The sequence below is a fragment of the Vulpes vulpes genome, chromosome 2 (assembly GCF_048418805.1).
Source record: "Vulpes vulpes isolate BD-2025 chromosome 2, VulVul3, whole genome shotgun sequence".
Lineage (NCBI taxonomy): Eukaryota > Metazoa > Chordata > Mammalia > Carnivora > Canidae > Vulpes > Vulpes vulpes.
The window spans coordinates 15,771,638-15,799,296 of record NC_132781.1 but is presented as its reverse complement, the minus strand read 5'-3'; the positions used below and the strand labels follow the sequence as shown (position 1 = coordinate 15,799,296).

The following is a 27,659-nucleotide window of genomic DNA, read 5'->3' as shown; positions in this document are numbered from 1 at the left end:
GTCCTCTTGGATTCTCTGAATGTAGTAACTATCAAAAACTGTTCCAGAGGTAGGCAGAAAATGGGCCGGGGAGCCAGATGCTCCAGGGATCAGGAGGTCCTACCCACGGTCTCTGTGTGCTTGCTAAGTGGTGTACCTTTCTTGTTAACCACGATATTAAAACTTGATCAGCTCATAAGCTTTCCTCTGTTAGATCTTTTGGCAGGAAACAACCTCCAACCCTCTAAATTTTGTGGGTGTGTGCTGGTGTATGTGTCTGTGTGTGCATGTGCACATGCACACACGCTTTGTCTAACTCACTTTAATAGAATAATCAAGTGGAGTTAAAGAATCGCAGGGAGATAGGTATTTTGAATATGAACATTCTTTTGGAACTTAAGATTTTATTATTTTTTTTTCCATTTGGTTGTTTCTGAGATGTGTGATCAACTGAAGACGGAGCTGAAATGGGAGATGCATGGCCCCACCATGCCCTTGAAACAGCAGAGCACTCAACAGTAGAGAGGGGAGGAGACCAGAGCCTGAGCATGTGGTAGCCAGCTTGGAATGTTACTGACATATGTGGCAAGAGGGCTCAGCCAGAAATATTTAAAGATGCAGCATTCAGGCATGCAAGTTCCCTGGGCAGGGGGAGGGAAGTCAGGAAGGGTAGAGAGCTCCCAAATAATTCTAGCCTTCTTTCAAGTGTGAAAAATGTCCCTGGTGACACTTTCACTGGCACCTGTGTTGGTTTTGTGGCTCTGCCCTGCCCCAGTCCCCTCAAGGCCAGGTGATCTCAGGGGAGGATGGAGTGATCCCAGTTGGAGAGATTATGCCAGGTAGGGACTATCTTACAGAACTCTGAATGGAAGGAAGTCAGTCCCGGAGCCCTTGGTACCCCCAGCTTTCCAAGTTATCACAGATAATTTTTTCCCCTGATTTCCATTTTATTGTGTTTATACACTTGTTACACACTTGATATATGTGTGTGTTGGGGGGGGGGTACCTTTTTTTAACCATGACTTTCAAGCTATTAAGCAGAGGTCCCTATGGGTCTCAGAGGTTGAACAGACCCCTGGAAGGATGGTATGTGCATATGTGAAGGGATGGATGAGTCGAGACTAACTCAAGAGTATTAAGTTCTATTCCTTGTTTTTTTCTTCTCATTCATTGATCTTGCAAGACCTTTTTTCAAAACAAAACAAAAAAACTTTTTTTAAGGTTGAAAGAATGCTGCATCTTTAAGCCTTCCCTCTAACTTCCTGCCTCCTCCTCCCCATGGGCTTGTAAGTGGAGCTACAGGACTTTATTTGTTGATCTACCTTTTCTGCCCTCGTCCTGAAGAAGGTATGCCCTCTCTCCTCAATCCCCTTGGGTCTAGGGCCTGGTTGGAGCTCACTAGGCTTGCTTGAGTCTGGGCAAGGCCTCTTTCCACTACGTGGACTAGCCCCAGAGCACATGCAGAATGTGGACTTTTTCTAGATTTTTCAGTAGCCAATGAAATCACTAAGTGGGGTTCTTCCATGACATTTTGTTAATATGGGTTTCACTTTTTCCAAGGATAATCCCTTATTGCCACAATTGATTTACTTTCAACAATGACAAAAAAAAAAAAAAAATGTATTAATTTGTAATTAAACCCAGCCAGACTGTTTTGGACTTTCCCAACTTGGGGGGTGGGGGTGGGTGGGAAGGATATTAAAATAAGTTTTAAGAAGTGAATCTCCCAGCCTCTTGATTTTACTCTAGTTCTTCAAACAGGGTTCTTAGCATCCAGGGGGTGGGTAGTTAGGAAAATCCTGCAGCTGAGTCCCAGTGGACTTTGCAGGCATGTTGGCAATGTGTTGATTCCTACAACACCTTTTGTAGTTCCACTGTGCCAGTAACGAAAGCTTGTTGGTGGGAAGACAGCAGTGAATAGGACAGGGAAGGCCTAGCTGTTAGCACACAATCCAGGGCTGAAGGCTCTGGGCCCCAAGAAGGGAAGGAAAACAGGTCTTTGATGGGAGGGAATTGGGCTCCGACTTCCCTAACAGAAGATGGAGCAGCTCTACATGAAACTTGCCCTTGAGAGCCAAGCATACCCCACTTTTGTGGCTGACCCAGACACACCAGCTAACTGCCTTAGAGGATTTGTGGCCCTCCTTCCTCTAGCACTGAGGATAGGTTTTCCTTCAGCTGAGAAGATGAGCAGGCAAGGAGCTCTTGTGTTTCTTAATTTAGAAAATAATTATCTTTAAACATAGTCATTTGTAGAATCCTAGAGCTAGAAGTAAGCATTGAGTCCAGCTCCTCGCTTCTGAGAAGGCAAAGTTTACAACTAGCTTGACCCCCACCTTGGTGAGTTTTGCTTTCTGAGAATCTCTACCCCCACCCCCACTTACCATTCTGCTTGCCCAAGCTTGCTCTGTCTATAATTAAAATCAGCCCTGGGGTAAGTGGAGAGACATGGTACACATACTAGTTGAGGTATGGGGGAGTCTCTGCTTCCTAAAATTAGCTGTTCTGTTTTAATTTCTTAAGGCAGAATTACCTGGAGGTTAAGAACCTGGGCTCTAGAAGTAGGTCTGGTTCAGATCCTACCTCTGCAAGCTTCAGGGATGATTCCTTGCATGGTTGTAAGGAGTAGAAATAGGGTATAATAAAATGCCTGGCATGTAAGAGGGGAATCGAAAAATGTGGTTTACAGAGATCACAAGATCCAGTAAGAAAGATTGCTGGGCCTGAACCCATCAAGTTTGCTAGTGGAGATTCAGAGCCCTTCTACTTGCCGGGTGGTCAGGAGATCCTTTTTTGCCTTGGGTAGGTGACCGCAGTCTTTGTAGGAGCCTTCCTCTTTGGTTTGAGATTCCCTATCTACCTTTATCCTATGAGGTCAGCAGTCTCCTCTGACCCCAATCCAAGACTGCTTCTGGCTAAATCTGAGAGGAGCATCTGGCCCCCAGGCCACCTGGAACCTGTTAGGAATTAATGCTTAGTAGCCTCTCCCCCAGTCTGTCTCCCAGGCAGCTTCAGCACTGAGGGTCACAAGTCCTGCTGATCCTCCTATCAACTGCAGCAATAGGGTGGGCCAGTTGGAGAGAGTGACCATCATGCCTTGTCTAAAATTCACCCAGCGGGAAGGCAGACATGAGTTTATTTTCTGTGTTAGGGATAAAAATCTTATCTTAAGCTTTAGGCTGTCCTAGGACCAATGTCATGCGTCTGCTCCTTGCTCCTTTACGAGGAGCCTCAGGAGTGCCCGTACAACACATCCCTTCCTTGTACTGGTGCTTTGATACTTAACCGTACATACAAGAATCATTCACTCCTTTAGGCAAAGCTTCTCACCCTTGGCCTTCTTTAAAATACATATCAACTCACCAGTACCTTATTGTGAATTAACTTAGCACGTTTTTCTTTTACCTGAGGGGTCCAGGGCTGTGGGAGAGAGCTGCGACCTGGGCTGGACCTGGGTGGGCTTATGAATACAGCCTGGCACTCTAAATCAGGGGTGAGGAGAGCCTGGGGCTGCAGCTCTTTGGAAAAGGTGAGGGTGGAGAGGGTTAAGTAGGGAGTGGTTAGGGACTCTGGCTGCTGTGGAGCTCTTGCGGGTGGGTTGGGGGAACCTGCCAGAGGCTGGGACCTGGTGAGGGTAGAGAATACAAGAGCCCTATTGTGCTGGGGTTGCTCAGCAGGGGCCCCAGACAGGCTGAAGTCAGCAAAAGGTTGTGTGTGTATGTGTGTGTGTGTGTGTATGTGTGTGTGTGTGTGTGTGTCCCTAGGCAAGAGACACCCATGATATGAAGGGGTCAGAACAGCTGGCTGGCTGGTCTCAAGGGAAGTGCCTTGTCAGAGAACTGGGGTAACCTCAGCCCTCAGTAGCTTCCTGGCACCTGTAGTTGGGCACAGTGTGAGGCATCAGCAAAGGGCACGGGCTCTAGCACTGGTGCTTTGTAGGGAGGTTTTGGCTGTGTTGGCTTCACAGCTGAGGTATAGACAAGGTAGGAGTATCTCACTGATTTTACAGATGAGGAAACAGAGTCCCAGAGAGATTTGGTAACTGGTAGTAGGTAGAGCAGCGCTGAATGGGCTTGAAATTTTTGTGAGGTGGAGCCCCTGAGTGCCATCCTTGGGCAGAGTGCTGTGGGTGACGCTGTGCCCTAGGTCCCAGTTGGAAGCTCTCTTGCCCTAACCTAGGGCTCTACTCTTCCAGACTCCCTCACAGCTAGCCTGAGAAGTCTAGCTGGACCCAGCTGGCCTGGGCATCAGCCTTGCCTCTGCGGTCCTGGGCCATGACTGAACTTAGGGCAAGTAGGGGCATGGCTTCACAGAACTACAATCTGATCAGGCCATCTCTGCAGATGAGGAAATGAAAATCCTGCCCTACCCCAGCCCTGGCCAGCTCTGTCTTCCCGTTCCTCAATGTCCTAATGGACAGGCAGGAATGGCCCCCTCTGCCTTCGCCGCCTCAAGTTGCTGTAAGCCTTGAAGGAGGTGGGAGACGTGAAGCTGTTTTTGGCAACTCAAAAAATTTAAGGCCAGAGGGCGTTTCTAGGTGCTGCCTTCATGTCACAAGGGGTCCCTGGAGAGAGATTTGCAGGATATAGAAGGTCCCCTGGTGAGGCCTTGTCCTGTTCTAGAAGGAACCTGTTCTAGAGCCAGACCTGAGCCCTGCAGCCTGGTTCCATGATGAGAGAAGGGCATGCCACTGGAAAACATGAAAAGAAAGGTCTTTCCCTACAAATTAATTTCAGAAGCCATTGGTTCTTTACATCTACAGACTTTTTTCAGAGCCCTTTTCACAACGTTAATACTGACCCTGCTCCTCATCCCACGTTAAGTAGACAAAACTGTATCCAGAACAAGCTAACAGGAGAGCCCCTAGTGAGGACTGTTTGGGTCATAACTCTAAACATGCTGTGTGATTAAGCCAGGTGTTCACACTTGAACTACATTTGCCAGTTCTGTAAGCTTCAGGCAACTACTCAAATCACATTGAGAGCCTTCTGTTTGGAATATGCTGGGCTAGGTGCTGTGGGAAGCAGAAAGGCACATTGGACTCAGCCCCTTCTCTAAGGAAGGTTATAATTTAGAAGCTAAATGTAATAAATGAAAGGTGGGAGCTGGTAAATTTTGTGAGAGCAAGATGAGGTCCCAGAGGAGTTGGGAAATGAAGCTGGGATGGGCTTTGGAAGCTGGCTGAATTGAAGAGAATGAGAAGGGGTGGGGATTTGCCGCACAGGGTTTTTCACACTTTGTGTTCTTCCCTTCCAGCACACCCCCACCCATTCTCTCACACCTCCAGGCATTTGCAAATACTGTTCACTTGCCTTTGCCATCTGAGCATCTTTGAAAACTCAGCTCAGGTGTCTCCTGCAGCCTGCCTGTCTCTGGACTGTCACATCACTTTGTACACCTCTCCAAACTCCTGCCTCATCGTGTGTGTGCTCTCTTGGCACAGTGCGAACTGGCCCCTTGATAAGCCCAGGGCATGTAGAACAAGTAGTTTGTCAAAGCATGGGGCCCAGGAAGGGAAGAGGTATGGCTACACTGGTTGTGGTGAGGACCCTCAGATGTGAGACACAAAGCGGAAGTTTTGGGCAGGTCAGGGAGTAAGCAGATGAGAGCTGGGCAGGGCCAACCGAGGGGCCTACATAGCAGGTTCCAGGTCTTCAACAGCAATATTGAAAAGATAGTATTTTTTTTTTAATTTTTTTTTTTTTAATTTATTTATGATAGTCACAGAGAGAGAGAGAGAGAGGGGCAGAGACACAGGCAGAGGGAGAAGCAGGCTCCATGCACCGGGAGCCTGACGTGGGATCCGATCCCAGGTCTCCAGGATCGCGCCCTGGGGCAAAGGCAGGCGCCAAACCGCTGCGCCACCCAGGGATCCCTGAAAAGATAGTATTAAGGAGCTGCTGGGTGGCGCAGTCGACTAAGCATCTGACCCTTGATTTCGGCTCAGGTCATGATCTCAGAGTTGTGATATCGAGCCCCTTGTTGGACTTTGTGCTAAGTGTGGTGTTTGCCTAAGATTCTTCCCCCCTGGCGGCCCAGGCAGCCCAGGTGGCTCAGTGGTTTAGCGCCACCTTCAGCCCAGGGCCTGATCCTGGAGACCCGGGATCAAGTCCCATGTCCGGCTCCCTGCATGGAGCCTGCTCTTCCCTCTGCCTGTGTTTCTGCCTCTCTCTCTGTCTCTCATGAATAAATAAATAAAATCTTTAAGAAAAACAAAAAAGATTCTCTCTCCCTCTGCCCCCAACCCCAGCTCACATACGTGTTGTCTCCCCCCCGCCCCGAAAAAAATTAATAAAAAATAAGAAATCTTAAGCAATCTCTACATCTAATACAGGGCTCAAACTCACAACCCCGAGATCAGGAGTTGCATGCCCTACTGACTGAGCCAGCCAGGCACCCCCAGATATTTTTCAAAGTGTGTTTGATGGCAACCCACAGTGAGAAACACTTAACATCTCAACCCAATACATATTTCACAGGATAGAATTTAGTTCACATGCAGTATACTCTGATATTTACTGTTAAACTTCATTTTTAAAATGCTGGTCATCACCCGCTGAAATCTCAGTCCACTTGCTGCTGTGTCACTTGGAGCCCTGGAAGTTCAGACTATCCTCTTGGAGCTGGGGTAGTAGGATGATGGGCCAGCTGCATGCAGCAGCCTGGCTTTTGTTCTGGTCAGGGGCTCTATTCCACCAGGGGCCTTGAGTGGAAAGGATGGATCGGCAAGGTTCTGCATCTTCAAAGCCACCTCCACCTCTTTTGCCTCCATGCCGGAATCAGAGCCACAGAAGGATGCTGACTGAGGCTGGGCCCAGTCTTACCTTGGAGGGTTGAGTACTGAGACTAGGGAAAACCTCCCGCTTGTCCTTCCTGAGTTGAGGAGAGGGAGGTAGGGACTAGGGAATAGCATCAGATGTCATCCTGAAGAGGGAAGTGCCGAGGCCAGAGTCCTGGACCAGGGCAGGCTTCACTGGCTCAGCCCCACCCTCAGTGCAAGGATAGCCTCAGAGGAATTGCAACTTCAGGTTGGGAGAGGCCTCTGAGAGCCTCTTGCACCAGTCAGGTAGGGCAGTAGAGGGTTTTGGGAGCTACATCCCATCCAACTGTAGTTGGTTCTGCAGTGCTGTCCCCACTTCCTTCTGGTACCTCAGGCCACCCTCTGTTCCTCTCTGAACCCCCTTGGCCAGCTTGGTCCTGACCTGCTAAAGCCTCTCAAGTGGAGACTGGAGCCAGCGAGAATCCTGGAGATACTGGATTTGTGGCCTGTGCTGCAGCCCGCAACCTGGGCTTGGCTAGTCCTGAGCCCGCCTGCTCTGAGTTTACTCCAAGGCCCTGCCAACTGCTGCGGACCTTCCATGGCAACTCCTCCACCTGGGAGTCCCCATCTTCTGGGGAGGGGGTCTGCACAGCCTGAATAGAGACCCAAGAGTTTCAGCTGCAGGAGGAGCTTAGGGAGAGGGCAGAGGTGGTGGGAACAGCATAGGCCAGCCTCTGGCTTGGAAAAGTTCAGGGTGAGGAAAATCTTAGTGCCCCTTTGGGTTCACACCCCTTTCTCTAGGTCAGGACTGACCACATCTTTATATCCTCCTATCCTACGTGGCCATCCAGTTGCATTCTTCTTGTGTTCTCCTTTCATAAGTTTTTGTTGTAGGCCTAGCCTGCTGGGGTTGTCCACAGGCTCCACCCCCTGGGCATCCTCCAGCTGCAGAGGCTGCTGAGCTGTAGAACCAGTGAAGAGGAGACTAATGGAAGAGGAGCCCAAAGCACAGTGAGTAATGACACCAACACTTGCACATCCAGGGGCTCTAGGATTCTGAAGGGAAGTGACTTGCCCAGGGACAGGTGGTGAGAAGTAACAGCAGGAGTTCCATTTCAGCTGCAGCCCCCAGGCCTGGACTCATCGCACTGCTCCATGCTTGGCTCTTTGTGGGCATGTATTTATTAGCCAGCCAGAGTAAGCATGAGCTGCTACTGCCTGGATTGGGTACACTCCAGAGTCCCAATTTTGTATATGATTTAGTATGAGATGTTCAGACAGGGAGGGGGGTTGTATTGTTTTCTCAGGCAAAGGAAAGCACCTACTGTTGGAGTCCTGCTCACACTGACCTGTGTGGCTCTCGTGACTGGTGGGGTGCTAGGCAAGAGGAGAGGCAAGTTGGATTAGGGAGGAGTAAGGGAGACACCCTGATGTTCAAGAGGTAGAGGGGACACAGGACACAGGGAGGGGATGAACATTCCCTGAACATCTTTATCCAGGAGCTGTGCCGTCCCTTTATATGTAACATTTAATTTTCAGAACAAGGTAGGAATTGTTGCCACATTTACAAAGAGGAATCGTGAACTCAGAGCTTTGAGTAACTCACTGAATGTCCAAACCAGTAATTGGGAGAATCAGAATTCCAATTGAGGTCTTTCTGACTCTATATTCTATCCTAAACTGTTTTTTTTTTTTTTTTAAGATTTTATTTATTTATTTATGAGACACAGAAGGAGGCAGAGACACAGGCAGAGGGAGAAGCAGGACTCGATCCTGGATCCCAGGATTACGCCCTGTGCTAAAGGCAGACAGTCAACCACTGAGCCACCCAGGCGTTCCATCATTGCCCTAAACTGGTTTTGATGAACTCAGCAAACCCACAGTGCTTGTTGCTGGCTGTGTCTGAGAGCCATTTCTCAGTATCGATTTCACCACAGTGGCTACCATCCTGGCAAAAAATCTCCTGGACCAGGTCACAGACTTCACCAAGTCCCCAGCACCTTGCCTGAACCTGGCACATAGTAATAAACGGCTGTTTATTATTATTATTTTTTTTTATAAATTTTTTTTTAATTTTTATTTATTTATGATAGTCACACAGAGAGAGAGAGAGAGAGGGGCAGAGGCACAGGCAGAGGGAGAAGCAGGCTCCATGTACCGGGAGCCCGACGTGGGATTCGATCCGGGGTCTCCAGGATCGCGCCCTGGGCCAAAGGCAGGCGCCAAACCGCTGCGCCACCCAGGGATCCCCGGCTGTTTATTATTATTATTATTTATTCTGCTGAGTGTTAACAAGAGTGGTGAGGAAGCTGTAGGCACAGAGCACACTAGCCCTTCTTTGGGAGTAGATGAGGGCCTGGGGGCTAGGGAAGGGTCCCTCTGAAAGCCCCAGCACTCTCAGGACACCCACCACTCCTGCAGACTGTGACCATGTTCCGGTGACAGCTGATGGTGTGCAGGAACTTTAAGCAGTGAGGGATGACTAGATTCTCCAGGGAGAATGGCCCAGACATAGCCCGGCTCTCTGCCCTGCAAGCTCAAGATCTAAGACAGATGGTGGCCGCAGATGTGGGTCCAGACAGTCAGCAGAATACAGTGTGTAACCCTGACACGCTGGAGCAGGAAGTCTCACGCTTGGCAGGGACTAGAAGAGGGCCTCAGAGACTTGGACAGCCATCTGTCCCTGTGAGTGCAATGCACTTGTGCTCCTCAGCCCCTGCCTGAGTGGCTGTCTTCTCTGCCTGGAATATGGTAAAAATTGGGTCAGTGCCACTAAATAAAAACTCTTCTAGAGCTGTGAGTGTTTTCCTAGCAGCTAGCACAGTCCATCAGTGGTTGTTGAGTGTGGGGCACCTCCTGCGTGCTGGGGACTTAGTGTAGTATTCAGGTGAGTAATGAACTTTATGGACCCATGTGATTCACTGGTGATGTGGGAGTTGGCTTCTGCCCTGCTGGTGGGAGGGAATGGTAGGGAAGGGAGATCCAGTTCTGTTGCAGAACCTGGAGGGCTCCTTGGGTGTCCTGCCTGAGTTTCCTTTCGGAGGAAAGGGAACCCCTTGGTGAGGACTGTGGCTGGCACATCCGGCAATAAGTGAGCAGGCTGAGGAAGCCTAGAAGATGACTTCGAGAAGGAGCATTTTGTGATTTGGTCTCTCAAGAGCCACTTGTTGAAGCTGGCCAATCCTCAAACCCCTTGTAGATAACAGGACTTTGAGGAAGAACAGGCCAAGAGAATGATCTGTGAGCCAGTGCCAGCATGGTCAGTCACCTGCACAGCACTGGGATCCTGGGACATGCCACACCAAGATGGTGTGTCCCAAAGGGCAGTTGAAGCCACAGTCACCAGAAGGAACTTGATTCTGTCAGACTTGCCCAAGCTAGCTGTGGAGTGCCAGAGGCTTCTTTGGCCTGGCTGCTATTTTTTAAGGCCAAAGTATGGATAGTGGGAACGTTTTCCAGGGGACTGGAGCTTTCAGTGGATGTTCCCTGTGGGGCCCTGCAGCTTCTTGACTGACATTTGTCAAGAGTCTCAGCCCAGTAGAGATAGAAAGCTCTAAATGAGTATCTCTAGCCCCATATCCTTACTGCAGAGATTTATCTAAGGCAGGGGTGGTTAAAAAAGAGAAAAAAAAAATTTCAGTTTGTTATTTCCAAAAATAAGACCAAGGTGGACAGCACAGGAAACAATAAAATTTATATTACAGTTTCATAGTGTTTTTATTTGATTACTCGTGGTGGGAAAACGTGAATCTCCTTTGCATTTAGGGTCTCTGAATGTCTCAGTCGGGCACTAAGCCCAGAGATCTCTAGCGACTTTTCCAGAGCTGCTCAGGGAATCAGAGGTAGAGCTGGGGCTAGACTCCAACATCCTGACTCGCAGTCCAGTGCTCTGCACTGCGGTGACCTGTTGCATAATACGGAATAACTGTGGATTGTCTTCCTTTTATAAAATTTCCATTTGGTCCTTTGCGACCGGCCAGCAGTGGCTTGCTAGTTGAGAGTGAGGATGTCTGTCTGCTGGGACGTTCAGTGCACAGATTTTCCCTTAGATTCTGGATACAGCCCCAGCTAGCAAAAGCACTGCACCCCTTTGCGCCAGGGACGCATGACCTAGGGGTCATGCAAATGCTAAAACAAGACGTGCTAGTGTTTGCGCTCCGCACATGGCAGGGGCCCTGCCTCCCCCTCCCCCAATCCTCGCCCCGGTGGCCGAGCCCTGGGCTCCGCCCCCTTCCCCCGCAGCCCGGGGGAGGGGTCCTCCTAGGCGTGATGCTTAGCGGAGGCTCCCCGGCTGCAGACGTCCGCAGAAGGCGGGATAGAGGGGGCGCCCGCGGCCCGGGTCTGGCCGCCTGGGTCGGCCGCGCTCCCCGCCCCAGCGGGCCTCGCAGCCCAGGTCCCGCCACGCCGTGAAGTTTGCGGAAACTTTTGCAGTTGCCTCCCCGCCCGCGCCAGCCGGGGAGCTGTGACGCAGCGTCTGGGGCTCCAAGCCCGGGCTGAGAAGAGAGAAGGCGAGGCGGGGAGACGGAGGGCAGCCGAGAGCGAGAGAAAGAGCGCACGCCGGGGTCCTCCTCGACCCCGCAGACCCTCCTCCCCGCCTCCCCTTTCTTTCCCCCTTGGCGCTCCCTCCGCGGCCCCGGCCCCGCGCCCGCCCGCGCCTCCGCCCCTTCCCCTCCCACGCTGCCCGCTTCCCTTCCCCTCTGCCCCTCCAACCCTCCTCCCGGCTTCTGCGCTCCTCCCTCCGCCCTCCCTCCACCCGGCCAGCCTCCTTCCCTCCTCCCCTCTTCTCCCCGGGAGGCATCACTTCGTCCCGACCGGAGGAAGACGCGAGCCCCTCGCGGGCGGTCAGCACAGCCCCGCGCCCGCGCGCCCTCCGTCCCCGCGCCCCGCCGCGCCCCGCCGCGCCCGGGCATGGGGCCCCGCCGGCCAGCGCCCGCGCCCTGGCCTCGTCACCTGCTGCGCTGCGTCCTGCTCCTCGGGGGTCTGCACCTCGGCCGCCCCGGCGCCCCCGGGGATGCCGCCGCCGCCGCCCTCCCGGGTAAGGCGCTGCCAACTTGGCCAACTTCGGGGGAGGGCGGGGGGCGGGGGCGCCGGGGAGCGGGCCGCTCTCGACTTTTCCCTCCTTTTTTTTTCCAGAAGCGCGTGTGCGTGCTTGTGTGTGTGTGCGTGTGTGTGTGTGTGTGTGTGTGACTGGGTTTTTAAAAATCGTCTCCGATTTTCTGGAAGCGGGTGAGGGGGGAGAGGGGAGGAGGAGTGCGCCTGGAGGTGGGGGAGGACCTGAGTGGAACCAGATGTGGCAGGCGGCGGGGGAGGGGAGCCCGGGGGTCTCGAGCGGCCTGGGAGGAAGAGGGCGGGCTCCGGGAGGACCCCCGCGCCCGCCCCCACCCCGGACCACCCGGCTCCGATCTCGCTCCAGGCCCGGCTCCTTGCTTTGCCCCAGGACCCCTGCATTATTACCGTTCTCAATTATTCGTCAGGGCTTGCTTGCCCTTCCTGGCATCTCGGGGGCGTTTCTGTTTTCCGCACTCGGCCTTCAAGGACAGCTTGTGGCATGTGGGCAGCCGCGCTGTCTGAAGGGAGCTCTGTGGGGCGATTCTGTGCCCCCCGGGTGCAGCGACAAGCTGGGCGCAGTGTGTGTGTGTGTGTGTGTGTGTGTGTGTGTGTGTCTGACCAAACTGGCATCCCTCCAGAGTAGACAGACCTTGGGCCCCAGAAGAGCTGCTAAAGATGCAAAAATCCAACCAACAAAACAAAAAACCCAAGTTGTGCCTTCTCTTTCTGCTGCTCTTTCATAGGGTGACAGTGTGGGGGACAGACAGACCCCTCAGCAAGAATCTGAGCCCTAAAGCGAAAGATTCACTTCCGCAGGGGGGTTGCAGGAGTCAAAGCTGGAACCGCTGCACAGTGTCATTATTCCAGCCTGAGGGCTGGGCCCAGCTTCATCTTACTGGGTGTTTAATTTGGGGACGGGGGGTGAATGAAAGGGGACAGTCAGTGCAGTGTTTGCAGTTTCGTGCAAAACCCAAACAGTCCCCTGGAGGGTCTGGGTCTGTAGCCATGGCCGATGCTTGCTCAGTTGGCCCGCCCGGTGTGACGTAGGGGACCAAGACACGTATTTGCACGACTGTGCTGTCCCGATTGTGCGGATGGGAGTGGTGGGGTTTGGAGTGACCCAGGTAGGCCCCCCACCCCCTGCTGAATTCCAGACCCACCTGGAGTTGAATGTTAGACACATACCAGGCGGTATTGCCCTACCCGCCTTGGATCTAGGCACACTGCTGTCCTCCTGCCTGCCTCTTGCTCCTCTGGGAAGGAACTCAGAAGACAGGCCGGGTGGGAGGGGTGGAGGAGGATGGCCATTCCAAGAGCCCCAGAGCACATTTTAAAGCCAGGCCCTGGGAGAGTCGTGGCTAGAGTGCTGACTCGGCCCTTTCCCCTATGGAGCTTTTGACAGAGGGAGCTGGAAATGCGTGGTGAGAGGCCCCATCAGGGAGGACGCCTGAAGTGGCCTCCCCCCCACCCCCGCCTCCCCTTCTCACTGTGCCCCCCCCACCGCCCCCAGGGCTGCATCTCAGGATTCTAGCCCCCACTGCCTGGGAGGGGCCCCTTCCCAGTGGTATTGCATTAATCACCCCTCAGAAGAAGCTTAGGTAGGGGTGGGGAAGAAGCTAGGGGTGTGGCAGTGGGGGGACTGGTCCCTGAGGCAGCTGTTGAGTAATAGAGTGAGAAGTTGCTACCAGTGCCATCCCTGCACATCATTGTTCCGTCTGCCCTGAATGCTCCTCCTCTAGGCCCGGTTCCCTCTTCACGCCCCTGGACTTAATGAATGTGGTAGTCCTCAGGCCTGATTTCCTGGGTCTGAATGGTCCAGGAAATGCTTGTGGGACCTGGATTGGGCTTGGCAGGCCAGTGCTGCTGGGGCAGAACTTACCTCAGGGCATGGGGTGTCTGAGGGGGGCTTTCTGACCTCCAGCAGGGGAGCCCAATGGGATGAGGGTATGGGGCACCCCAGCGCCCCTCGGGTGGCGGTGAGGCAGCAGAGTGTCCGTGCCTTGTGGGTGTGTGATGACAATCCATCTCCTCCACCTCCGGAGGGTGCCCCCCAAAATGTGACTGGAAGACCTCTTTGTTAATTGCAGCGTTGGTGTGTCTTTTGTGGAATTCTCTGCTCAAGGCCAAACCAACCACTTGGGGAGGGTGGAAGGTACAGAAGAGTATAAGACCCGTCCTTAGAGAAAATAAAATGTTGGAGGCAGGAGAAACGGTGTGGGGCCAAGGGTCACCAGGGCTTTCTGGAGGGAGGCTGGATGGGACCAGCTTTTGCAGAGGCAGAGAGGGAGACCAGGAAGGTGCGCTGGGCTGCCTGAGAATGATGTGGAAGCTTGCTGGGCTAGGGTGGAGAGTTCCTCATGGGGTGGAGAAGCTCGGGTGAAAGAGGAAGCTGGCCAGGTGCCTGGGAGGCCAAAAACAGGGAGCCACTTGCTGGCTGCGGCAGGGAACCCCTAGGGTTTCTGAACAGAGGACTGGGGTACAGATGGGAAGAGGGTTGCTGGCAGCACTGGGGATCAGGCGTCCAAGTTGAGGGGTGAAAAGACCTTGGGAGATCTTCCTGCAGGGACAGACGCTACTGTCTAGAGGACAGGCTTTTGAAAGGCAGCAGGTACTTGCTGCTACTGCCAGTCAGCCAGACAAATGGCCTGCATTTCCGGCCTAGCTCCTGGTGAGTCAGAGTTTGGAGGCTCCTAACCACCCCCCCACCCCACCCATAAAACCCAGTCTTCCTTGCTCCAACCCTCTGGTTTTCTGTGGGCTGTCAGGACCGGCTTGGTGCCTGGCTGAGCTGTGCCCGGTGCTGGGACCCGGCCCTCCCCCAGGCTCACCTGGACAAGGTGATGGTGCATTCAGGGAAAGAGGAAGCCCCGGTCTTTGTCCCCATCTGTTCACGTTCGAGAAACCTTGTCTTTCTGAGGCTTGCAAAGTACAGTGATTTGGGCCAATGAGATGATTTCAGAAATACCATGAAATTCTCAGAAGAGTACTCATTTGGATTCACCACTAATTTAAGCCCCCCGCGGAGGGATGAAGTGGTAACAGCAACGGCCACTGTTATTCATGTGCCGGGCGCTGTGCCAAGTGCTTTACAGGCAACAGCTCTTGTATCTCTCAACCCTGGGAGGGCCTTGCCACCCATCTTACACACTGGCAGTCAGCAGATGCGAGGCATCAAGACACTTGCTCAAGATCACACTGCCACACCACTCAAAGGTGAGAGAAGTCAGATTTAAACTCAGGTGTGGCTACTGAGCCCAAACACTTCAGTACCAGACCTTACTGTGTCTTTGAGAGTCAACACAGCAAAGATACAGGCAAGGCTGGGAAATCCTGCTTGATGGGTTTTTCTCCAATAGCACTAAGCCCTTTAGAACATCCTCTTGCTGTGTCCTCCTCAAAAGAGCCCTAGGAAGAGGGTAGAGTGGGAAACCCTCTGTTTATACTCTGGCTGTCAGTGCTTGTTTCTCTCCTGGTCCCACCGGGCCCAAGACACAGGGACCCAACCCCGCTCAGCGTCCTCAGGATGTGTGAGGTGCCCCCTCTGAGGAGACATCCATAAGCCTGTGATTGAAGGGGCCTGATGGTGGAGAAGCCAGTCCTACCCTGCACCCCAGCTTCCCAAAGGTCAGGGATTCATAGGTTCATTCATTGCTTTGATGAGCCTGTGCCACATAGCCAGCAGGGAATGATGATGGCCTGTCCTTCTGAGCCCACCTCAGCCTATACCTCCAGTGGGGGGGGTCCCTGGGCATTGCTGACAGGAAGTGTCCCTTCCTGTTTGGTCCTTCAGATGGGAGGGGCCACTTCCCATGACTGGATCCTATAAATCTGGGTGGGGTGGGCCATGGCAGTGGTGACGCAGCTCTTGGATCTCACCCTGGGCACTGCAGATCCCCGTTACTCCTTAGCTAGGGGTGGTGTCTGTAAACAGGCCGGCTGGATGAAGGCAGCATCGTGGCATCTGTGACCCCGGGGACCTGTCAGCATCAGCCAGCTTCGGCCACTTAGAGGACAGATTGGGTTGGCCCCCAAATATCACATGTGGCCTCATGGGGGAACTCCAGGGATTTGTTCCTTTCCTGCTCTTCCCCCTCCTCTCCTGGCCCCTTGACTGTACAGAGACCCCTCCCATCCTGCTTGGCAGGACCCATGCTCTCTGTCACCTCTGCCCTGCCCTACCCTCCTTGGGTTCCTCTGGTTGTGTGGCTATATGATGGCTATGAAACCTTAACTCCAAGAGAAAAAAAAAAAAGAAACCTTAACTCCTTCCCAGTTTCTCTGGCTCCCACACCACCCCCCCCCCCCCCCCCCGTCCTCCTTCACCCACCTTACCCCCCCTCCCCTGAATCTTCCCTGCCCACCCGCCCCAGGCCTTTGCACACAACTTCCTCTGCCAGGGATGCCCTTCTCTTTTTCCTCCATAGCTGTCACTGCCCTCCTTCCAAGACTCAGGATCTTGAGAAGGACACAGAGGTGTCACTGCCTTGGGCTCAGCTGGGCTATAGGGAGACCAGTACCGAGACCCTGCGTTCAGGGATAAACCCCAGCATAGAGGAGGGGCCCTCTCCTTATTGCTCTCTCTGGGATCACCTCTAGGAGGACAGTGATGAACTTTAGTCCTGAGCTTGGACAAGCTCCTTCCTATAGGGAAAAACAAGAAGCCAATGTCCCATCCTTTCCTGGGGTGGCATCTCCAGAGAGCATTTGGAAGGGGAAGCGGATGTGGTGCTCCCCAGTGTAGACTGAGGCAGGAGTGTGGTGTGGCCAGGAATGTTCCTGCTTCCTCTCTGGGCCTCCAGAAATGTAAATCAGGACTGAGGTAATGCCACTCACCAGCTGTAGAGACTCAAGTTTCTTCATTTGTAAAATGGGAAAGATAAAACAATACCCCCTCCTTAGGCGTATTGTAAGAGTGACACAAAAATGAGATAATATGTGTATGAGATGCATGCCTGGTAGAGTAATTTCTTAGCAACTAGTATAAATTATTGCTATTTTTATTATTAGTAGAGAGAACTTGAATATTAAGAGACTCAAATGTGAAAAAAAAAAAAAGTCCTCAACATACAGAGTCCTAACCACAGCATTTTTTTTTTTAAGTCAGAGCAAAGCATGTTACATCTTGGTGACATTTCACTAACTACTATAAGTGCCTAAAAGTAACCATACTTTTCCCTTTTCTTGAACATCAATTTAAATCCTAAAGAAGGGCAGCCTCGGTGGCTCTGCAGTTTAGCGCCGCCTTCAGCCCAGGGTGTGATCCTGGAGACCCAGGATCAAGTCCCACGTCAGGCTCCCTGCATGGAGCCTGCTTCTCCCTCTGCCTGTGTCTTTGCCTCTCTCTCTCTCTCTCTCTCTCTCTCCCCCCCCCCATATATATATCTCATGAATAAATAAAATCTTTTAAAAAATAAAAAAATAAATCCTAAAGAAGAAAAAAAACTCTACCCTCCACTGTTCTTGCTCCAAAACCCCTCAACTAGCCACCCTCCCTCTTCACTTCCCTTCATTATGAAGCTTCTTTAGCTGACCTCATCGGAACTGAGGAGTTTCCTAGCCTCTGGACTGCGTGAAAGCCTAGCCAGTTCCCGGAGCTGCTCCCTGACCCCAGGTCACTATAGGGTGCTGTCTCCTGCTGGTCACGGTAACTAGGCCCCCTACTTACTAATTTCAGCGACCCTCCTCATGCTTCACCTTGCAGCCTGGTGGGCGCTGTTGATAACCTCAGTTTGGAGAATGCATGCTCAGTGGAAAGCAGACCATATGGGAGTAAAGTGTAAACAATTTGAGGTCCTCCCTCCCTTCAGCCCACAGCTTGTAGTAACCCCTGTCAGCAGTTCATGACATAATCTTCTGGTTTTTATAATTTGCAAACGCACAAAAATGCCCTTTTACACAAATGGGACCCTATTTTATACTGTATAATGCGACAAAATAATGTTTATTTTATAATATTCTTGCGGATCTTTCCATGACAGGCTACAGAGCTGCTGCATCCTTAATAGCGCTCAGGATGTACAAAAAAGGCTGTACAAAAAACTGCTTTCCTAAGGATGGACACTTTTTGAAAATTCTCTCTTCCTCTGGCCTTTGTCACTCAGTGTGTGTCCATGGTCTCTGCCTCCTGTCTTCCCCTCCAACCTCAATCCAGAGCCAGCACTGCTGCCACAATTGTTCCTCAAAGGCAGATTTAATCCTCAGCAGAACAAAGTCTGAATTTCCAGAATTGAGAATTTGAGGCCTTCTGAGCTCAGTTTCTGCCCAGCAAAGCTTCTGCTCTTGCCTTTCTCCCTGCGAGGAGCTCCTGCTTCCTCAGATCAGAGCCCCAGCTCAGACCTGAGGCCTTCCAGTTGCCCTCAGCTCGCAGAAGCCTTTCCTTTCCAGAGCTCTTCACCTGCCTGGTGGAGCCACTTCCTCCCTCTCTAGACTCTGGGACAGGCATTTACAGTACAGCACAGCACCTTGGATACAGTGGCATTTAGGAAGTACTTAATGAAACAAAGAGGAAAGAACAGACAAGTATTCCAAAGACACCCCCCCACCCAGTTTTATTGCAGTATAATTAATTGACCTATAACATAGTGTTAGTTTAAGGTATACAGCATAATGTTTTGAGATGTGTATACACTGTAAAATGATTGCCCCCATAAGTTCATCGGCCTCACCTGATTACAAACTTTTTTTCTTATGATGTGAATATTTTATTGTAGTAGAAAGACAGTAAGGAGAGTTGTCCTTCCAGAGTTTTAGATGATGTCACAATCATGAAAAACATTTATCACTGAACTAAACAGAAAAAAACATTCAATGGACTAGAATAAATTCCAGAAGTAGATTTAAACTCATTGTAAGAACTTAACGGGAGATCTACCAGAAGCAACACGGTGATGGGGAAAAGAATCTTTACTTTTAAATGTCATTGGACAACTGGATTATCATTAAAAATTTAATTTCAATTAATAGCTGATCACACCTGAGGAACTTCAGATGGCAAGTTGTCACGTGGGAAGTGCAAAGATCACTAGAAATTAAAGGAATTAACTCTCTTTAAATTGTAATTAAACTAGCGAAAACAGAACACCTAATCTTGGCCGAGCTCGGAAGAAATCAGTATGTATGACTACGGCACTGTAAATTGGTGCTGTTTTTCAGGATTCAGTCTTTCAGATGATATGTAAGAAACTAGTTATGTAAGAGTTCATCTCCTTTGACCTCATAATTCCACTTTGGGGAATTTATAAATCCCTAATCCCAAGGAGGAAAAAAAATGCTCATAATAGTGCTATTTATAGCGGCAAAACAAACTGGAAAGCATTTAAATGCCAGATGATAAAATTATGGCTAAGCAAGCAAAGATATCTTAATATGACAATTTATGTAGCTCAAAGTGACAAATAGACAGCTAATGTCAATACACGGAAATGTGTCTAACTAGGCAAGTTCTCATGACCACAAGGCAATCTTAGAAAATAATGTGCACATACCAGTAACAAGTGGAGATGCATGCCTGACACTGACATTCATCTTTTCATTCATTCACTTCAACTGTTTTGGTTCTGTTTTCCTGAGCACTAACAGTATACCAGGAATAGTATTTGGGGCTGAGGACACCATGGTGAACAAGGTGAGCATGGTTTCTGCCTTCCTGAAGTTGCATTTTGAAAGTAATCTCCCCCAAACTGTGGAGCAGCATAAATAGAGCCAAATGTTTACTAATTCCATTTTAGGTGCAGTTCTTATTTATTTATTTACTTATTTATTTATTTAAAATATTTTATTTATTCATGAAATATACAGAAAGAAAGGCAGAGACACAGGCAGAGGGAGAAGCAGGCTCCGTGCAGGGAGCCCAACGTGGGACTCGATTCCAGGACTCCAGGATCACACCCTGAGCCAAAGGCAGATGCCTAACTGCTGAGCCACCCAGGCGTCCCCAGGTGTAGTTTTTAAGTTCATTAAAAGAAAGATGGGAGCCATAGACCTCTCTGAAATCTTAGATGTGGGGTTGGGAACCTCTCTGAGAGGAGAGAGAATAGCCCTGAGTGAGACCAGCCAGGGCAAGTAGGAATTCAACTGGAAACAGGCTTGTCGTCAGTCCCTGAGAAAGGATTTCCTGGTATAACCCCAGAGATGCTTAACCTCTCTGAAGGCTTTGAGGGTGTAATAGCAATGGCAGTTTAGAAAGAGCCCGGAAGCACTGTTTATAATAGCCAAAACAAAATACACATTGAAAAGATACATGGAGGACACCTGGGTGGCTCAGTGGTTGAGTGTCTGCCTTTGGCTCAGGGTGCGGTCGCAGGGTCTTGGGATCAAACCCTGCATCCAGCTCCCTGGTCCGTGAGGAAACTGCTTCTCTCTCTCTCTCTGCCCCCTGCTTGTGCTCTCTCTTGTTCTGTCAAAAAAAATAAATAAAATCTTAATATATATATTTTATATATATATTACATATATATCATACAACAATTCTTTTTCTAATATGCAGTCCATGTTTGGGTTTCTCTAGTTGTCCCAATAATACCCTTTTACAGCTGTTTGGTTTTTTGTTTGTTTTTTCAATCTAGGATCCAATTCAGTGTCCTGTCTCTTCAGTCTCTTATTTTAGAATAGTTACTTGGTCTTTTTGTCTTTTACAGCATTGCATTTTTGATGACTTCAGGCCAGTTGTTTTGTAGAATGTCCACAGTCCATATTTATCTGATGTTCACTCAATACATTCATGTTAAACAGTTTTGGAAAGAAATGTACATGGGTCGTGCCATGTCCTTTCCATCGTATCACATTAAGTATGTTTCCCTATTGGTAATGCTAACTTTGGTCACCTGGTTCAGGTTGTTTACCAGATCACTAAAAAGATATGAGATCCCTTTCCCCCTTTGTATTTAGTAGGTAATCTAAGGAACTCAACTAAAAAGTAACCGAAAAGCAGAGTTGTTTACAGCAGCTCTATTCATAATGGCCCCAAACTGAAATCCAGCCCCAACTGAAAACTACCCAAATGCCCATCAACAGAAGGGATAAATTATGGGAGCGCTACACAATTGAATAGTATAGAGCAATGAGGGGCACCTGGGTGGCTCAGTTGGTTAAAGCGCCTGCCGTTAGCTCAGGTCTTTTTTTTTTTTTTTTTTTTTAAGATTTTATTTATTTATTCATGATAGACATGCAGGGGGTGGGAGGGCATTGGGCAGAGACACAGGAAGAGGGAGAAGCAGGCTCCTCGCAGGAGCCTGATGTGGGACTCAATCCTGGGTCTCCAAGATCACGCCCTGGGCCAAAGGCAGAAGCTCAACTGCTGAGCCACCCGTGGATCCCAGTCTTTTTATTTATTTATTTAAATTCAATTTGCCAGGACGCCTGAGTGGCTCAGCGGTTGAGCGCCTGCCTTTGGCCCAGGGCGTGATCTTGGAGACCCAGGATTGAGTCCCACATCAGGCTCCTGCGAGGAGCCTGCTTCTCCCTCTTCCTGTGTCTCTGCCTTCTATCTGTATATCTCATGAATAAAGAAATAAAGAAATAAAAAAAAAATTTAAAAAAATTCAATTTGCCAACATATAACACCCAGAGCTCATCTCATCATGTGCCATCCTTAGTACCCATCACCCAATCACCCTATCCACCACCCTCCTCCACCCTCCTCCCCTTCTGCAACCTTTTGTTTCCCAGAGTTAGGAGTCTCTCATGGTTTGTCTTCCTCTCTAATTTTTCACCACTCAGATTCCCGCCTTCCCTTATGGTCCCTATTTCTTATATTTCACATATGAGTGAAACCGTATGATAATTGTCTTTCTCTGATTGAGTTATTTCACTCAGCATAATACTTTCTCAGCTCAGGTCTTGATCCTTGAGTCCTAGGATCGAGTCCTACATTGGGCTTCCTGCTCAGTGAGGAGTCTGCTTCTCCCTCTCCCTCTGCCCCTCCCTTCTCCCTTGCCCTGTGCCCTTCCCCTAACTCACGCATGGGCACTCTCTTTCTCTCTCTCTCTCTCAAATAAATAAAAATAAAATCTTCAGAGCAATGAGAATGAACAATCCACAACCACATGCAACAGTGTGGATGAAGGTCACAAACACTGAGCCAGATGCAAGGGAGCTCATGCCATATGATCCTATCAATACAAAATACAGGAGGGTGCTTGGATGGCTCAGTTGGTTAGGCACCTGCCTTCAGCTCAGGTCATGATCCCAGGATCATGGGATTGAGTCCTGCATCTGGACTCCCTGCTCTATGGGGAGCCTGCTTCTCCCTCTATTTCTCATGAATACATTTTTTTAAAATACAAGAAAGAGACTAATCTATGCTGTTCGAAGTCAGGAGAATGGTTGCCACTAGTGGGAAAAGTTGTGGCCAGAAAGGGTCGTAAAGAGAATTTAAAAAGAACAACAACCAGGGAAAAGAGGTCTGTATAGTGTTTATGGCAAGAAGCTCGTATAAGCCAATGAGGAAAGACAGGAATCTCCAGTAGTTTTCAGGTATCTAAAATCGTTATAGGTAAGATTGCAAAGGCCGTGAGCAGAGTTCACCAAGAAGAGAAGTAGCAATGTCTAACCAGCCTGTGGGAAATGTTTAAAATTGCCAGCAAACAAGGTACCATTTTCAACCTTGGAAATAGTGCCCACAAAGATCGATGTGACCCCATGTTCTGCATCGTGATAAAAACCTCTTTATAAGTTGAAGGCTATTAATAATGAATAGATGAAACGTGGTAGATTAGATCGCCTCATGGAATAGCATACAGCCACTAAAATGGTTCTTACAAAAGTTTTTGGAGACAAAAATCCTTTTGCTGAAATGTTAAGTACAAAAAGAATCAAAAACGTTTGTATAGATGTGTGATGTACCTGCATCTATCACATACACATATACGTATACATTACGCATATTTATCATAGATGTACACGAACATCTATTGTATTCTGACTATATAGACAAAATTGGTAGAAAAGTCACACCGAGATTGAGCCGAAGTTACAGAGCTCGCTTCGGCAGCACATACGCGAAAAACTAAGAGAAGGCGCAGGTCGTAGCGTACTGTACTGTACTGTATCGTGGGACTCCAGATGAGGCCTTTTTTCCCTTTGAACACGTCTGCAGGGCTCGCAACGGGGAGGCCGGGGGCAGCGGACCGCTCGCCTAGCCACGTGACGCCAGCGGCGCTCCCCGGCGCCCCCGCTGTAATTGGTCCGCCTGCAGCACGTGACTCCAGGGAACCAATCAGAGGCTCGCTGGGAGGGCGGTCCTTCCCCCGCGGCCGCGCGCCAGGGCGCCAGGGGAGCTCGCTGCGGCTGCGGCGCGCCGGGCGGAGACGGCCTGGCTGCGGCTGCGGAGCGCGGAAGGGGAGCGCGGTGGGCGGCCTCGCGGACTGGGACCCTGGCGGCCGTGCTCCCCGCCGCTCCTCGCCCGCTCCTCCCGTTTTGTTTTGTGGGTTTTGTTGTTTTTTTGGGGGGGGGGAGTGGGGCCTGCCCGCTTGCAGGCGAGGAGCCCCGGCGGGAGCTGGGCCAGGGCGGGTTCCCTGCGCCCCCGGAGGGTCGCGGTGCGGCGGCGGAGACCCGCCCCGGCGCTGCTGACCTTAGCAGCCCCCGGACGCCAGCCTGCTTCTCTTGGCCTCGCACTTAACCTAAGTGCAGTGTTCGCAGAGGGGTAAGGGGACGGGGGGACTTAACTGAGCTCTGTAAGCGCTCAATAGCCATACGTTTGTCCTGGACTGGAGAGCGAATCAGAACGGCGCCGAAGTCAGGGAGCAGGGCTTTTGGAAGGCTTTCTGCTTTGTGAAAGTCTCCTGACGTTTCTCTGTAACACTGTGCAAGAAGTGGAGGCCGCGCTAATACTTAACTAGAAGTGCGTAAGGTCTGTGGGAGTCCGTGTTGGGCAGTCCCACGTATACGGTTTGAAGCCTCCCGTAACTCCATTTCACAGATAAGGAAACTGAGCCAGAGAAATTTAGTCAGGATCACATAGCTGGTGAGTGGCAGAGCCAGGGATGCAATGCGGGCTTGTTTGGTTCCCTCCAAGGCCTTCTTTTATAAATTAATAAGTGTTGATTAAAACATCATGAACTGGGCAGCCCTGGTGGCTCAGCGGTTTAGCACCTCCTTCAGCTCAGGGCGTGATCCTGGGGATCCAGGATCGAGTCCCACGTCGGGCTCCCTGCATGGAGCCTGCTTCTCCCTCTGCCTGTGTCTCTGCCTCTCTCCCTCTCTCCCCCTCTCCCTCCCTCTGTGTGTCTCTCATGAATAAACAGATAAAGTCTTAAAATAAAAAAATTTAAAAAACATGAACATTGAGGGGCACCTGGGTGGCTCAGTGGTTGAGCGTCTCCTTTAGCTCAGGTCGTGAGCCCAGGGTCCTGGGATGAGTCCGCAACATGCTCCCCGCAGGGAGCCTGCCTCTCCCTCTATGTCTCCGCCTCTTCTGTGTGTCTCATGAATAAATAAGTAAAATCTTTAAAAAGAAAAGTAATAAGTATCTTGTGAACCCGCTACCTAATCCAAGACAGAACATTGCAATACTTCCCTTTAGCTATGTGCTTCTCTCCTGTCTTCCTCGTTCCCACCAACCCAATCTCTGTCCTGAATCTTGTGCTTATCAATCCCTTGTTTTTAAAATCTTTAAGTACAGGGAGATGAACATAGGAATGTTCAGTTCAATGAGTTTTCACAAACTGAACACACCCATGTAACCAGTGCTCAGATCCAGCAAATAGGGCCATTACTAGTATTCCAAGGGCTAGTAAAGATGTCCCATAGCCCAATTAGACATGACTATTTTTTTTTTTTTTTTTGTCAACCGTGTTCATATCCTTGATCATCATCTCTTCAGATCTTAGTGGCTTAAAATTTTCACGATATCTATATTTTGCTCATTGATTTATATAAGCTTCTTGCCGTGTTTTTTACAAATATCTTGTCATTTGTTATTCATTTTACGTTTTTCTTGCCATTTGTTTTTCACTTTACATTTTCATTTGGGGTATACCTGGTTGGCTCTGTAGGCAGAGCCTGTGGCTCTGGATCTCAGGGTTGTGAATCTGAGCTCCAGATTGCGTGTAGAGATTACTTAAAAATAAAAAAATCTTACATTTTTTTTTTTTTATGTGGGAAATATCTCTCTAATCTTCCTGCCCTCCACACGCGTGGTCTTTTTAGTAAGGTATAGAAAGCCCTTTGTGGTCAGATTAGGTTCTTGCCTTCATAGGAAGGCTCATGACAATACCCTTCAGCTCCCCCCATCTTCTCTAACTCTCCTGCCTTCCCTAGGCCCTTAGCAGCACATCTAAATGTGTGGAAAGCTTCAGTAAGTGAACCTAAATGAGGCTACAAAAAGACAATATTCCTTTTTTTTTTTTTCTTCAAGATAAGAATATATTTGCGGGAGCCTGGCTGGCTCCCTAGAGCATGTGACTCTTGATCTCAGGGTCATGAGTTCGAGCCCCACATAAGGCATAGAGATCACTTTAAAAAATACTTATTCATGGGGCAGCCCGGGTGGCTCAGCAGTTGAGCACCTGCCTACAGCCCAGGGCCAGATCCTGGAGACCCGGGATCTAGTTCCACATCGGGCTCCCTGCATGGAGCCTGCTTCTCCCTCTGCCTGTGTCTCTGCCTCACTCTGTGTGTCTCTCATGAATAAATAAAATTAAAAAAAAATACTTATTCATGATTATAAAAACTTGTCCTTATTTATAGCATACAAATAAAATAATAGGAATTTTTTTTTTATGATAGTCACAGAGAGAGAGAGAGAGGCAGAGACATAGGCAGAGGGAGAAGCAGGCTCCATGCACCAGGAGCCCGATGTGGGATTCGATCCCAGGTCTCCAGGATCGCGCCCTGGGCCAAAGGCAAGTGCCAAACCGCTGCACCACCCAGGGATCCCAATGATAGGAAAATTTACCAAAAAAGAAAAATTACTTGAAATCTCATCACTAAGAAACAACCACTGTTAACATTTTGGAGAGTATCCTTCTGACTCCTGGTTTTAGCTGGGGTCATGATCTCAGGGTCTTGAGCCTCATTTCGTGCTTAGCACAGAGTCTGCTTGTGCCTCTCCCTCTGCTCCTCCCACTGCTCACAGGACCTCTCTCTTTCTCTCTCTCTCTCTTTTTTTTTTTTAAAGATTGATTTATTTATTCAGAGAGAACGAGAGAGAGGCAGAGACACAGGCAGAGGGAGAAGCAGGTTCCCTGCAGGAAGCCCAACACGGGACTCGATCCCGGGACCCCAGGATCACACCCCGGGCTTCAGGCAGAGCTAAACCGCTGCACCACTGGGGCTGCGCTCTCTTTCTCTCTCTCTCTCTCTCTCTCTCTAGTAAATAAACAAAATCTAAAAAAAAATTTCAAATTGCCTCTCCTCCCTCTTCCTTGCTCTCTTTCCCTAAAATAAACAAAATCTAAAAACAAAAAGTTCAAATTGCCTTTCCTCCCACTCCTCTTCCTTTATGAAACTTGACATGTTTTCATGTTGTTTTGTAACATTCTTTCATGTGCCGATACATCAATATATTTCCACCCAATGCTTTTATTGGTTGGATGGGATTCCATTGTATGGATGTACCATAACTTATCCCTTATTGGCCATTTGGGTCATTTCTCATTTCATTGTTATGGATACCCCTGTATGCATCTTATAGCACATTGGACCTGCAGACTAATGGGTATCCTGATGCAAGGTGGGAAGGTGGCTTGATTCACATCAGTTTAATGGCTCTGGAGTCACCCAGCTTCTTTGTTGTTAGGGGTCTCTACTCCTTGGCACATGACTAGGTGTGTAGTGTCTCCCATCTATAGATTCTCTTGGGGAGCATCTCTTGATTCATTCCTTTAACTTCCCTTTACAGATAGGCTGAGTTTAATGTAGAACTTTGCACATATAAGTTGAGGTCACTTAGGGTTAAGTTTGAAACAAAGGAAAGACACGCACACGCATATTCTCTAATCTTTTTTAAATTAGCAAACATGTTCATTGTAGGAAATGCAAAGAAGAGGGCAGCTCGGGTGGCTCAACGGTTTAGCGCCGCCTTCAGCCCAGGGTATGATCCTGAAGTCCCGGGATCGAGTCCCACATCCGGCTCCCTGCATAGAGCCTGCTTCTCCCTCTGCCTGTGTCTGTCTGTCTGTTTGTCTCTCTCTCTCTGTCTCTCATGAATAAATAAATAAAAATCTTAAAAAAAAAAAAAAGAAATGCAAAGAAGAGTGAAAAAAATCAGCTATCCCATAAGTCAGTGATAACCACTGTTGACAGTGTGTATACAGTGGTTCTAGAATTCGTGTGTACCTGGGAATGTTGATTATAATCCAGATATTCCTTTACCCTGAGGTTCTAATTTGGTAGCTCTGTTGCAGGGCCTGGGCACTTGCATTCCTCCTCAGGCAATTTGGACACTCAAGAACAAGAAAGCAAAAATATTGTTCTAGATTTCCCTTGATTTAAAAGAAAATAGAAAGGAGATCATATTATACATTCGGGTTTTTTTTAAAATATTTATTTAAGTAATCTCTACACCCCACACGGGGCTTGAACTCACAACCCCAAGACCAAGAATTGCATGCTTTTCTAACTGAGCCAGCCAGGCACCCCCGCATTTGGTTTTTGTTTAATCAGAATATGAACCTCTATCCATGTCTGGATTCTCTTTTAAAGGTGTATTTCTGTTGTCTGCATAGTGTTCCATCGCATGAGTTTATTTCAGGTTACTTAGTCAACACCATATTGTTGGACATTCCCCCCCAGTCACTGCTATTACAAATAATGCTGTGTAGTTAAATGAGGGGTGCCTTGGTGGCTCAGTCAGTTAAACATCTGCCTTCAGCTCAGGTCATGATCCCAGGGTCCTGAGATTGAGTTCCACATTGGACTCCCTGCTCATCGA

The 27,659-nt window shown here is 49.5% G+C and overlaps 1 protein-coding gene across 1 annotated transcript in view; it reads left to right on the top strand.

The window, feature by feature from the left end:
* The first annotated feature begins 11,534 nt into the window (after nucleotides 1-11,534).
* Nucleotides 11,535-27,659, top strand: part of MRC2 (mannose receptor C-type 2) — a 53,512-nt gene continuing 37,387 nt past the window's right edge. Inside the window, exon 1 of the mRNA XM_072746908.1 lies at nucleotides 11,535-11,774. Coding sequence (XP_072603009.1) covers nucleotides 11,648-11,774 — 127 coding nt within the window. The 5' untranslated portion in view covers nucleotides 11,535-11,647. The remainder of the gene's footprint in view (nucleotides 11,775-27,659) is intronic.